Source organism: Haemaphysalis longicornis, unplaced genomic scaffold (assembly GCF_048455015.1).
Source record: "Haemaphysalis longicornis isolate Haplotype H1 unplaced genomic scaffold, Haemaphysalis longicornis Haplotype H1 scaffold_1, whole genome shotgun sequence".
In the NCBI taxonomy this organism is placed as follows: domain Eukaryota; kingdom Metazoa; phylum Arthropoda; class Arachnida; order Ixodida; family Ixodidae; genus Haemaphysalis; species Haemaphysalis longicornis.
The window spans coordinates 484,034,091-484,047,501 of record NW_027526203.1 but is presented as its reverse complement, the minus strand read 5'-3'; the positions used below and the strand labels follow the sequence as shown (position 1 = coordinate 484,047,501).

General features: G+C 49.3%; 1 protein-coding gene across 1 annotated transcript in view; it reads left to right on the top strand.

Annotated features, from left to right (window-relative positions):
- LOC144156355 (protein slit-like) overlaps positions 1-13,411 on the top strand; it is a 418,661-nt gene that overhangs the window by 306,237 nt on the left and 99,013 nt on the right. The window contains 1 exon segment of the mRNA XM_077688358.1: positions 3,507-3,578. Coding sequence (XP_077544484.1) covers positions 3,507-3,578 — 72 coding nt within the window.

Genomic DNA, 13,411 nt, shown 5'->3' with positions numbered 1-13,411 from the left:
TCATACCTCTTCAAGGTGTTTCAGTTGTAGACAAAATCCCGCTGGGTGTCAGCAATCACGCTCAGTGGAGTTTTGCTCATTGCTCTTCAACACTGATGGTTTTTACTTATGGTTGTGAAAACGTGACGACGCTTGTCACAAAACGGTAATCCTTTTAAACTTAAAAAGAATATTAAAGTGTGTGGTTTTACGAATTTCCAAGCCCCCAGGTGGGAAGGTATGTCTACAGCCCACACGCTAACGTAGAAACTACAGGAAATGAACCGCGCCAATTCAATCCCAAAATTAAAAAAAAAAAAGGCCCACGTTCAACGCAATATTCGAGGGTCCATTCAGCGGCGTCCACTTGGTCACCAATGCTTTCTTTCGCATTCACAGCTCATGTAGAGTGGCTAGGTGTTGTTGTTTTAACAGTAGAGCAGTCTAGGCCGACCTTTGTCCGTCCCTACGTCACACCAGAAAACCTCAAAGCCTCAAGAAAAAAATGTGGTTAGCGAGGTCCCGGGAATCGAACCCGGGACCTTTGCGCCTTGTCACCAGCAACCTAATCACTAGATCACCTCAAAGGCCCGAGAGGTACAGGGTTAGTAGCGGTGGGGAACAATTGCGACTTGAGAAGAGAGAGAGAGAGAGCTCTTAATGTGGAATGCAACGGCGAGCGACGGTTGTGTGTAAGTGATGGTGAAGAACAGGCACAGAGCGAATCGCGAGTACGTGACAGGTGATTCCAAGCCAGTGCCGTGTTTGTGTCCGTGTATTGCTTTTTTTCCCCCTGTGTTTGGTCCGCCTGGCTTCTCTTTTTAATGAATTAGGTCGCCTTTCTTTCTCAAAACAGGCGCGTGTTTTTAAATAAAATCTTCTCGCGCGACTTTGGGCTCGCGCCTTAATGTGCTTTTTTTTTGCCATATGAATTGGCGATGCTATATCCATTTTTAAGAAGTTCGTCGTTTTCAGTGCTAGTAAAATTCATCCGTGCTTCGGGCATTGTTTACATTATATAGCTCATTTCTGTGCTCGTGCACCTCAAGGTGGCATAACTTATGCAGAGTGTCATTTCTTTTACGTTTAGAGGAAACCAGCTGTACATTGAAAACAAAGGACTAGGTGTTAGCAAAAAAAGTGCCAGGGACGCTGCAGGGACCCACAGTGTCCCTGTCACTTCTTTGTCCGCCGCCGAAGCAACTGTTTCGGCGGCGGAAGGACAGCAACTATCCCGAGGAATTAATGACATCAGGGTTGTATTGAAGAAGGGGCGGTTTGAAAGCACCGAGCGAATGTACATTCCTCCACCCAGGGATTTATACCCCCCCCCCCCCCCCCCCAACCCCCCGCAACATCCCCAGAAGGACTTCGACACCCCCCAAAAAAGATTCCACACCCCGCACAGGGATTGATTCACGCCTAACCCTCAACAGCCCCCCCTTCCCCCCCCCCCCCCCCCAACTCCCCCCAAAATACAATAGAAATTCTGGATGGACCTCTGCCACCACCTGTCCGCACGACAACGGCGCGCACGGAAGCTCGCTGTGCTGTTTACGGGGGAAAAGAGAGATCCCCTGCTTCTGGGCTTAGTTTGACAAGTGAAGACAATTGCCGCGATGTTTTAGCCATTGTGATACTGGTAAAGCTCGCTGAACTCCGTCATGAATCGATCAAATTCGACCTCCCGTTTGCTAGTCCATGCAAACATATGCGGGGCGTCTGCTCTTGTACTACCCTCGGCGGCCGGCCAGGAGAGGGCGCTGCATGCCCACCAAACTCCAGCGTAGGAGGCCGGGTGTCATGCCAGTTGTCCGGTATCGTGCAGGCGTAAGGAAAAAGAAGCCATGCCGGACGTCGGTGCTTCGCAGCCTCGGTTAATGTTGCCGTGCCCGTTCGTATGTTTATCCCGCCATTCTTATGCTATAAAGAAAAACAGTGTGTACTAAATTTCCAGAGCATGTGGCTCATAATCCCTGTTTTACTTGCATTAGATTTTGTCAGTCTCAGCCAATCGCACAAGTGTTTTGCGGGAAAGTAGCTCATGAGTTGCCTGCCGATTCTGTTTTCCTCATTGCATAGCTTATTTGAGGGGAGTTTGCTGCAAATGTGGCACGAATGCTTCGAATGAACCGAAATTGTGTTTTGCCTTTACGGCTCCTTTATTAAGGTCGCGAGGCGGTTCGGCTGCGCGGGTGCACTGGCATTCAGCATCGGCGAGACGTTTCTGCTCCCTCTGTTAGGTTTGCGTGAACGGTGCTTTTCCAAACAGATCGAATTTCAATCTTTCGTGTCTGTATGGCTCCACTTCGCCAGATTGACATTTGCAGCGAGTTGCTATAAATTCAAAGGAGAACGTAAAAGCGGGGAGGGCCAACCTTTGTATATTAAATGTCGGTGGCAATCTTCATTGTTTCCATGGTGGACAGTGCTCTGTTAGCGGTGTTTTATCGTTTTCCAAGGAAACATTTCGAGGTTTAGACTTCACTCACAAGGCGTGCGTGAACGTGCAGTGCAGTTTATTGACATTTTTTGACTAAAGGAACGGAGCATATAGGCTGACACATGGCGCGAAAAGACGACGCGCTGCTTTGCTTCAGTTGGGGGCATTTGTGTTCAGTAGTGGGTGAAATTACCAGTAATTAGAGGAGTAGTTACTTCATGAAACACATTTTGTGATGGTTCGGGGTATAGTTAGTCATTGGAAAAACAATCGTATGCGATGTATGGAACTGTAACCGATCGATCTCACGACCATGCATTCAGAAATTCTTCTCTTCGTAAACAAGTGAGTCGCACTTTCAGAAACAAAAACAGGTCGTAATTTAATTGCAAAATCTGAAAAAGAATTTGAGATTTTCTAAAAAGATTTTAAGTTTAGAATTTTGGAGACAAAACCTTTTTTTTTTTTTGTTCCAAAACTGGTTTGTGGATGATTGAAAAATCTGTAGTCGGCGTCTACGGTCTTCAGGCCTAACGTTTTGAGGGTGGTGGGAAAAACAGCTCTTTTCACTGCCCAGCAGTCGAAAGGGCAAGTTGAAATTACTTGCTGCCTCCTTCAGCGTTACTCCGTCCATAGCCGCATGTTTTTCCACGGCACTGCCGTCAGGATTGTTTATGCATGACGGCCAATAAACTCGTTCCGTTTACTCGTTCTCTGTGGAAAATTTCGTATGGACGACTGTTCATTGTGCAAAAGGGTTTATTATGTTGGGCTGTTTGCTTTTTCGTTTCTTCCATGTTTCGCCCCGGGAGGTAACTTGGCCGTCTCCGCAGATGAGAAAATTCCCACCTCAGCTAAGGGCAAACGTGCGGCGTCTTCTTTCGCGCTCATCGCCAAAACTGAGTTTGTGTTGCGCCCTGCAGGAGCGAACGAGCTTCGGCGGCCGTCTGGTTCGCATTGAAATTTTCATCTGCCTGAATAAGGCAGGCGAAGGAAGGATACTCTCAGGAGACAAACGAGCCTTGCTGGTGCGGAATGCCGGAGAGCTCGCCGATGACGACGCTCTGCCTCCCGTTTTTTTCAGACTGCTGAACGCCAACCGGATATCATGCATAAGGAAGGACACGTTCAGGGATCTCCGGAACCTGAATTTGCTGTAAGTATCGCCCGCTTTTTGTTTTCATCTTCCGGGGCTCATGCTTTATGCAGTGCTTGGGCCCTCGCTGCTGCCGGCGCTGCAGATTTGCCCTCGGCTAGTTCGGGAAGGCTCTAAATCATGCATGCTCGCCATCACAACGAAAGCCTATAAATTTTAATGGCCATCGGCCATGAACGAAAGATCCGTTCTGCCGGGTTCAGAAACAAGTCAAAAAGGGCCGCTGTTTCATCTTGTCATTAGGTCTGGAAAAAAAAAAAAAAGGTTCCAAGTCGATGCCTTCGTCCCACATGTTCCCGCTCCTACTAGTGAGGTATAACTATAGGCGACCCTAAAGACACTGTAAGGTCCTTACGAGAAATTTGCTTCTGAAGTCTATTAGCCAAGCATGCCAGTGTGAGTTTCGGAAGAAAAAAAAATGGTGGAAATATTTATTGACAGAGGCCCACGGTGCGTTTACCTCGAGCTCACTGATAACGGCGCTGGCCACGCTCAGGCGGACTGATTGTGCTGCAAATGGGGTTCATACTCAGTCTCTGAAAAAGTGCGAGAAGAGATAGCTGGCATCGACATACTCGGTACCGCTGTGCCCGTAATGTCCGGCTGCGGCGGCTCAAGCTCACGTGTATGCATGCCCGCTTCCCCTGGAGGCACGGTAACTGCACTGATTGTGAGAAAATAGATATTCTCTCTAGGAATGGAGTGCATGGGCCGCTGCAGGCTTTTCGCAGCGCTGGAACAAAGGTCTGAGGTTCCATAGAGTGTCGTTTCAAAACACGGCTTGATCCTCATTAGCTTAGGGAAGAGTGTGCATTTCGGGGAAAGCGACGTTGCCTTGGCGCCGCTGCCAACCTTTTCGGCCTGTGGCGACAAGTTGACCGCGAGAGCGTATGACGGCTCGGCTAACGAACGACCGTCGCGGTGAGCGCTCATTTCTCGGCGTTCTTTTATTAGCGGCGGGGCGTGCATGTTCGCCGCTGCGGGAATCCTCCTGGCGAGATTCGCTTCCGAGCGTCAGGTCTAAATCCAGCCGCGTTGGGGTGCGCGGCCCAGGTTCACGCCCCGAGCTGCTTCGCGCCTCGGTAGACACTGGAGCGCTGATGGAAGACACCCTTCTTTCGCGAAGAGTCTTGGGCATAGAGTTTCATACTATTATATACTAGAGCTAGAGGGAAATCTGGCGCTGCAATCGCGGGCTTTCTTGGGCGCCCCCATTGCAGCTAGCGACGTTCCTCGCCTACTTGGCTTGGCTAGCCACAAGGCTTGTCTCTTGTCTCGAAGCCAAAATAAACAAAAAGGGTAACATCTTTTTTTTGTTCTTTTTGCATGGAGCTTCAAAATAACCCCTGACAAATAAATCTTTTTGTAGCTTCCACTTTGTAAAAAAAAAAAAAAAACAGAAACAAATTTGATTAATCTTCTACAGTAGCATTATTCCGTGTTTGCAGCCAAAGGCAACTTTCCAGCCTGTTCATGAGCCATGCCAGAAGCAAGAGGTACATGACGGAATTCGAGTGATACGGAACGCTCGCTGAAGCGCGGCTCGGTTAGGCAGTGGCTCCAGATTTCCCCCTAGTATGTATTAGTATGAACTCTGGTCTTGGGCACTCGCCGAGTCCTTCACGTGAGCCAGATCCACCTAAGCGAATTCGAAAAACACGCGAAAGTTTGTTACCGGACCTAAATGTAACGCCGTCGGAGCTATTCTATGGTGTATTTCACATGTCAGCTAGAGGAAGTTTATGGCCAAAAGTAATTGAAAATTATGCCGTTAATTTGAGCAATATTGGGGTTATTTAAGTTTGAATTTGGCTCATATTGAATTGAAACGCTCAGTTTATGCGGCATTCTTGTGAAAACTCTATTAAAATGACTTTCAAGCATGGTGCGATTGAGTTTTGGTGTAAAAGGCATTAAAATAAGCAACAAGAAATATAGAACTATACATGGAGGGCAGGTGAGTCCTCTTGGCACCATTAGCAGCTCTTCTCGAATTTTTCCCTGGGGTAATTTTCTTGGGCACGCCTGAAGGCACTGACGAAGTTAGTAGGCTCTTCGTTGCTTTGCCATGAATTTCCAAAACGCTTGACAAGAAGGCTGCTCATATCTTTTTCTTTACCATAATGAAGTGGCTCACACTCTCAAGAAGGGGGGGGGGGGATGGAGGTTTGCCAGGGTTTGTAAGCAGTGGTTATTTCGTTAAGTACTAAAATGGTAAATATGGAAGTAAAAGAAATGAATACAACCAGAGTTATTTTGTAAATATGGATGAGACGAATGATATCATTGTTTCGCATCTCTCAGTTTCGTTCCGTTCACTTTGTCGTTGACATCTGGGTGGGGACAGATCTCTCGCCGATCTCGTAATTGCCGTCAGCATTCCGAAAAACAAAATGAAAAAAAAAAAAAAACTCCGGAAACACCCACAAAACAGTTTGAACAGTGAAGCCAAAAGCAAACTCCCATCGGGCAAATGGATTTGGCTCATTTTCGATACTAACTACGATCTGCGAACACGTTTTCAGGGCATTATCTCAAATATTCTCTTGCCACCCTTTTTCTTAGCGGAAAGTTGCAGAGCCTCTCTTGTCACAGCAGTTTTATATCCGACTTAGTTTCGGTTTCTGGATCTGGCTCATTTCGAAAATGAACACCTCAGATATTTGCGCCGCTGACCTGCGGACACAGAGCAGCAGAAAATGGGGAACGTCCGAGCGCGTGCTAGGAGGGGCGGCGTTCGCATCGCTGCCGACCTTGTTGCCAGGGGGACGTCAGGCCGAAGCGGACGCGCCCCGTCGCCGCTTGTGCGCCACAAGAGCGATCACCGAGGCGGCTGGCACGGTGCGCGGGGATTTCGGCGCCTTCCCAAGCCGCGGGAGCAAGGAGGCTTTATTCGCACGAGGAAGCTAGTTCCCGGGAGCGGGCGCACCAAACCAAGTTTCTGAGGTGCCCGCGCATTTCTTAAAGGAGCCATGAAGACAAAATACAAGTTGCTTTTATTAGAAAGACTACTTAGTCCCGATAACAATGATGCCAATATCGTCGCAATCTTCGAACAAATCACGGATATATTAAAGAAAACGTGTGAAGCAGTCGCGACTCCCTAGCCAATTTCCCGCAACTTTTCTATGACGTCACAGAACCTTGTCCGTGCGATTGGCGGCCGCCTAACTGACCTGTCGCGACGACACATGACTGCACGTCTGTAATGGGGCCTCTAGTTCCATTGGACCGCATTACTTGAATGCTAACGTGCAGTTGATGCACTGAAAATTGTGTGTTATTGTTGGCCCGTATGACGTCATTCTTGCTCATAACACGTCACTGTGGCGCAAAATTTGAAAGTTTTTAAATATTTCTTGCTTTTTTTTTCGTTAAAAAAATATTTTATGGCTTTAATGGAGCTGAGTGAGATACTGAATCCTAGTTCTTTCAAATTAAATGAAGTTGTATTTTCCCTTCATGGCTCCTTTAAGGGACAGACAACCAATTTGTGCGTGTGCGTGTGCGTGTGTGCGCTCGCGCATGCGTGCGTGCTTTCGTTTGTGTGTGCGTGCGTGTGTGTGCGTATGTGTGTGTGTACGTGCGCGCGTGTGTGTGGTAGAAGAAGGAGCAGGACGGGACAAGCGCTTGTCCCGGCGCCCTGCTCCGTCTTCTGTGTCGTCGTGTTTATCGCGCTCATGAGGTTTTGGAGCAAGTGTCATATGAAATAATTGGCAAGGAGGGTGCTGAAAGGGGAACAGCGCTTTCGAATCGCTTTTTCTGCCTTGGCCTCCGCGATCATGCTCCGCGCCATGGCAATGGCGCGCCGGAAGCTGATCGCGGAGGCCTTGTTTCTTCTATACGCGTACACGCACCCGGAGTGGTATAAACATGGCCTATGTACGGCCTCCAGTCGTGTAATCTGCGCAACTAATCTCACAGGGTTTGTTCTTTTTTAGCGGACCATTGTTGGCCGAAGCAAGGGATCCTACGTAGACAGGTTCCCCGCAGGCTGGTCCTCCATGCAGGACCACTGCTAATGTGGCACTGTATACTCCCCAAGCAACCACCGGGCGGCCGTCGGCCATCCAATTGGCTACATCCATTCCGGCTCTAGCGGACGTCCGCTGGACGTCTGTTTCAGAGCCGATGGACATACAATGTACGTCCGTGGGGAGTCCGAATTCAACACTTCCGTACGTCCATTCGGACGTCCGAAATTGGATGTATTTCGGACGTTCAGTAAAAATTTACTGAACCACAATTGTATTAACGAGAAGCATAGCATACAACGAATACTACACCGCACAGCAGATAAGTATACACGAACGCGGTAAACTTGCTTCACGCGTTACGTTAGCGGTTCTCAATTATTATATACTCTTCCCCAAAGAGGTAATCGTTGGAGTCGGTGAGGGGCTTCAAAAAGTAGACAAAGTTTAATTGAAAGTCAGAGTAGATTTTCCTGCTTTGCTGTTATATTTCATTTACGCCATTATTTGATGCTTCGTTATAAATTTGTACGTCCACGGGCGGATGTCCTTCGGACACGCGAAAATGTTTCACCTTCGTACATCCGGTGGTTGATTTCCTCAGTACGTCTGCAAATGTACATCCAACACGGACGCACAGTGGACGTACAGTAGCCGTCCAAACTTGGCATTGGATGTTCGGCTGTTTTTCGGACGTTCCACGGACGTCCGTGATTGCTTGGGTAGCGCGAGAAATTTCCAGACATACTGACGGGCTCGAAAGATTCGGTTCTTGGACGCGGCACGATAAAGATTCTTCGCGCATTCGAATGGCTCTCACTTATGATTTTCGTTCCGCGCGACAAGAATTGCAAGAATTGCTCTCCGGCGCTGCGCAATTTAGCCCACGCGTAGCACCTAATGACCATGCTCCAACGACCCGTTGTTCCGCAGTGTGCACCGATCGACGGGAGAAGCGGGTCCCGTGCGGCTGGTATTGCTGCAGCCGCTGTTCTCAAGCGATGGCCTCCTGGAGACGTGGACGGCCGGGTGGTAAAAAGTTGTGGGAGCGTAATCGAAAGCGCAAAGGTGTAGTGTGTTCGCGCGGGTCGTTTGAAAATGCCGCTATCGCCGAGCCCGAGGCGTTTGGCCGCTCTCCGCTTTTTCCTCGGCGCAGCGTTTTATTTCCGTGCTGAAATGAAGCGCAGTTCGCCATCTGAGCAAGTCTCTCTTCGCAGCGTCCCGCTTTTTTATAAATTTGTGCGAGAGAACTGCTGCTTTCGCAAGTTCGCGACAGATGTCTGAAATTTTTCTCTTGCAGTTGTTTGTGAGTGGGGGGTGAAGTAAAGTGAGCTTGGTCATTCGCGATCATACAGTTATGGTCGGAGTAATTGACGCAGAGTGCGCTGAGCAAAATGGGAAACCCGTGGCGGCTACATGCAAGAAGGCTGGTCCTGCGGTCTCCTCAGCGGGCGGAAAAAAAAGCATCCGATGCAAAATGACATCGACAGTTGTGCGTCGAACTAGTCGTCTCGCAGTTTGAATGCTTCACTTTCGCCCACCCCTACCATTACTGCTTGTTTCCGTCGACGATTTAGTCGATTTCTCGCCAAGCTTTTTTTTCATTTTGCTCGTGAAGCCAATGTTGCGGGGGCCAAGACCGGTGCGGAACATCAGCGCATCAAACGTGACTCGCGGTGCTTGCATTCATCGTCCCTCGATCAAGGCAACTTGCATGATGTTACAGCTCTCAGACTTTGCTGCTGTGAGGGAGTACGTAGATACAAAAAAAAAAAAAAAATGACGTCGAACAGCTTCATGTCAGACGAAACAACGTTAATAGAACCCTTGGTTCTAAAAACGGTGAGACGAAACCCGTAGACAGGGAGTTAGGCGACGGGCGCCAATCCAAACAGCGGTTAAAGAAGCTTTTGTGGACGATTTCCGTAACTGAGTAGCTTCTGAAGGTTGGCATGCAATAGCTAGTCGTCTTCTAGTACCCATTCACAGTAACAGTCGAAAATAGTTGTACGAAGTGTTCTAGGACACTGTAAATTGTACAATTCACCCATCCAGCCGGTCCGGCGCGCCCCGATGCGTGCACCCAGCCAGAGCCACCTACATAAGTGCTCTGACCCGGCCCACCGCGCTGGAAACGGTGTGTACTCTTAATCCTTTAGGCCGAGTTCAGACTGTTAAGTTCGCGCACCTCACTTGATTAATTAATAACGCCCGGCAATGGGCATAGCGGGTTTACCTGTATTGTTTGTTTTCCCGCCGGCCGAGCTGACTTGGGCGCGGGAAGAGACGGTCAGGGACCATACGCGGAGAGAGAGGACGAATACAAACGCGTCGGTCACCTCAGAATGATAAGGGCAGCGTCCTGGGCATGTTGGTACTCCATGGCAGAATACAATTGCGCAAAAAAGGGAAGACACAGGCGAAGTAAGGAACGGACACACTCGGCGCAAACTTCCAACTACATTTATTGTGCCACTGTGTGAACTCTATATACTTCACCAGGTACGAACGCGCTTGCGTAAGCATAAACAAAGATTAGACGCCCGGCGAAGCGGCGGCCAAGAAAACAAATTCCTTTTCGGTGAGCGCAAGCAAGGGCGTGCTGACACATTTATCCCCGAGTCTTGCTATCGCCTCAGCTTCCGTCATTTCTCACAAAAGTTGCGTCCGGCCACGGGATCGTATACATTGACCGGGGGAAAGGAGGCAGGTTGCTGGGCGAGGAGGAGCGGCAGCTTGGTGGTCGGCCCTAGGAACTCTAGGTCGGCGCCCGCCAGCGCGTCAGCCTGCGAGATGACGTCACGTGCGCGTGAAAGCGCGCTCGTTTGAAGGCCACGCTCACGGGAAGAGAAAAAGGGGATCAAATGATCCCCACAGTACAAACATTCTAGAATTCCTGTCATGCTGTCAATGCATGCCAGCATCTATGGTCACAGAAAACGGCTGTAACTTTTGATTTATCGGAACGTTCCCCACAAAAATTATATGACAATTGGCCGCTTAGGGAGCTCTATCATTACACCGAGTTTCATTTATCGCAATTAGTCAGTCCACAATAAATTAGTTTGTGCCTGTGTTCAAAATTCTGTGTTGTGTGCCCAACAGCTTGGCTGGTCATCCATCCTCACTCATGGTTTTTAGAGCAAAGGCTCCTCCAAGCTACATCTTTCATGGTCATTCATCGTATCGCAAGTGACCTGCAGCCGCAGGCCGCAGGTGTGCAAGCTGCGCCTCTTCAAGCAAAGCTTGCATTGGCTGACTTACACTGTCGGTGGTGGCGTACGCCGAAATGCCTTGCAAGAAAGCCAACTTTATCCATGTGCTCTAATGACTTGATGATGATGATGCCCTTGAGGTGTTTGGATGTACCCACTCGGGGGGATTGGCCACGGATAAAGTGATCAAGACTTGTAAGCGTGAAAACATTTGACCTAATGCCGTGAAGGACAGGGACATGTAGAAATATTTTCGCAATTAAAAGTCTCGATCACGGAATACCAACTAGCTCATACCTCCGGTGCTGTTAAGGGATAAAGTGCTGACTGTGCCCCTGTTCGAGCGGGCGTGTGCACAAGCAAGTGCGCCGCTATGTCACGCCACAATGGAAGCCAATCAGCGTTGTTGCTCGCTCTCATCGGGCAGTTCACCTGCTAGCACGGCATGGGTAGACCGGGCATGGTTTGCTCCGCGGAAGAGCAGGCAGCCATTGGAGAATGTTCCGGATAATAGCAGTGGAATGATCTACAATAACGTGTACAAAACATTTCTGTTTGTGTAAAGCTCAGCACAGTGAAATGGGTTTCGTTTTGGTCAGTCGATGGTTTTGCATTTTCATTTCAGTCATTGCCTCCTGATTTTGGCAGAAGTGCTTTCGTTTTCATTTTGCAGCCATTGCGTTTCAATTTTAGCAGCTTTCAATTTCACTGACGTCAAGCTTGACGTGCACCCCTGTTTCCGGAGGGAAGCGGTTCGTTAATTTTTTTCTTTCTTATTGCTTCGCTCGCTCGTAGCCTCACTGTTGCGGTACCACGAGACTAGGCGATGGTGAAACAGCTGATTCGCCTGTGCTTGATCCCTCTGCACCAGCTGGGCCATCAGTGCATGCGCTTCAGTGCGAGCCACCCCCCGTGGCGGCTCAGTGGCTGAGGCGTTGTGCTGCTGAGCCCAAGGACGCGGGTGGGATTCCCAGCCGCAGTGGCCGCTTTTCTGTTGGCGGGGAAAAGCAAAAGCACCACCCGTGCGTTTGATATTTCGGAGCACGTTAAAGATCCCCAGGTGGTCAAAATTTATCCGGAGCCCCCCACTACGGCGCGCCTCATAACCTGTGTAGTTTCGGCACATTAAACTCCATGATCAGTCGATCATAAAGGCTTCAGTAGGCCAGGGCACGGAGCAAGATATAAAGAGGAGCGCCGACTGTGGCGCAGAAAAAATATTTTGCTCGGGCCGATAATGTCCACGCGCCGCCGGCCGCCCAGCTTTCCCTTTGCTCTCTTCCTCCTTCGTTCGCCCTCTCGTCGCTGTGCCTCTGTACATGGATCTTCCCTTCTTCGCTCTCCCCAGAGGCATCTTTTCTTGCGCAGCGACGTCTGTCTTATGCCTGTCCTACCATGCAGGAGGCATGCGTGCACGCGCGGAATTTAAACACCCGTGAGCGGCCGCAATAGACGGCGCAGATAATCGCACGCCGCCGCATACATGGCGATCGCTTATTCCCGGAACGTTTAGTCTGACATTATGAATATCCACTAAAAATATTGTACTAACCCAGCACATGTAAGACGCAACTGAACGACGACGACTTCAGAAGCACCAAAGAATGAGCAAGAGTAATATGGAACGCCACAACATAGTCTAGCGTGATTCTGCTTACGACGAATCGATGCAGCGCAAAGGTTACCCTCAACGCTTACGAGGGTCGCCCGGAGACTGCATCGGCAAACGGCAATGATGCACATTTCTGTGCCAATGACTGAATTGAACGGCTGCCCTGTTGTATCAAGTCTACAAAAACACCGTCAGCTTGATAAGGAACCCAAGAATATCAAACGCATACTTCATTTTAACTCATGCCGCAACTTACCGCCCGATGTTCACTGTCGCTCTACGGTCGTGTTATCTCGTCGATAACACCGCGGTCTCCAAATAAAATGCTGCGATTTGTATGGCTGCAATTTTTTTGGCCTACCAGGGTTCCCGGCGTTTTTTTTTTTTTTTTTTTTTGTTAAGCGGCTGACCAGCAAAACAACCGGCTCGTTAAACCTTTTCTTTCGGCGAGTTATCGCGAAATGGAGGCTTGTGAAAAGACCGCACTGTCAGGGACTTGATCTTGAGCAGATTGCTACGTCGCGGGCAGTCGCGGGTGATGTTATCGCATTTCTGTTCTTTTCTGATGAGCGTGTAAGTGCCGGCCCGTGTTCTAGGCGCACTCTGTTTTGGACGCAAGTTGCAGAACTGCGAGAAAGCTGAGGGAACTTTTATAATCGCCAGTGATCAGAACCAGTTGCTCCTTTTGCCTTTTGTAAAACCTGTTAAAACACAGCCAAGTTGGTATTCCCAAATTTACAAAACGGAGCCACATTTTCGGCAAGCACCGCCCAAAAGGTAGTGTTTGTATAGCAGCCATATGTTTGTATGTGGTCTCTATATTTTGTTTTCCCGCCATGCAAACCAATCCTTAACGTATCTTTGCCGTACGGCCACTCAATTCCTTCGGGTCCGGGTTACCCGGAAGGTGCTGTCGAACAAGTTAATCAACTGTGCGAAGGAGGCGCGCAATGAACGCGAAGCGGCGCCAAAGCAGGCCCAAAGCAGTCCGTGCCCAAAACTACCGTCGCCGAAGCAGACGACAGAGCCGAC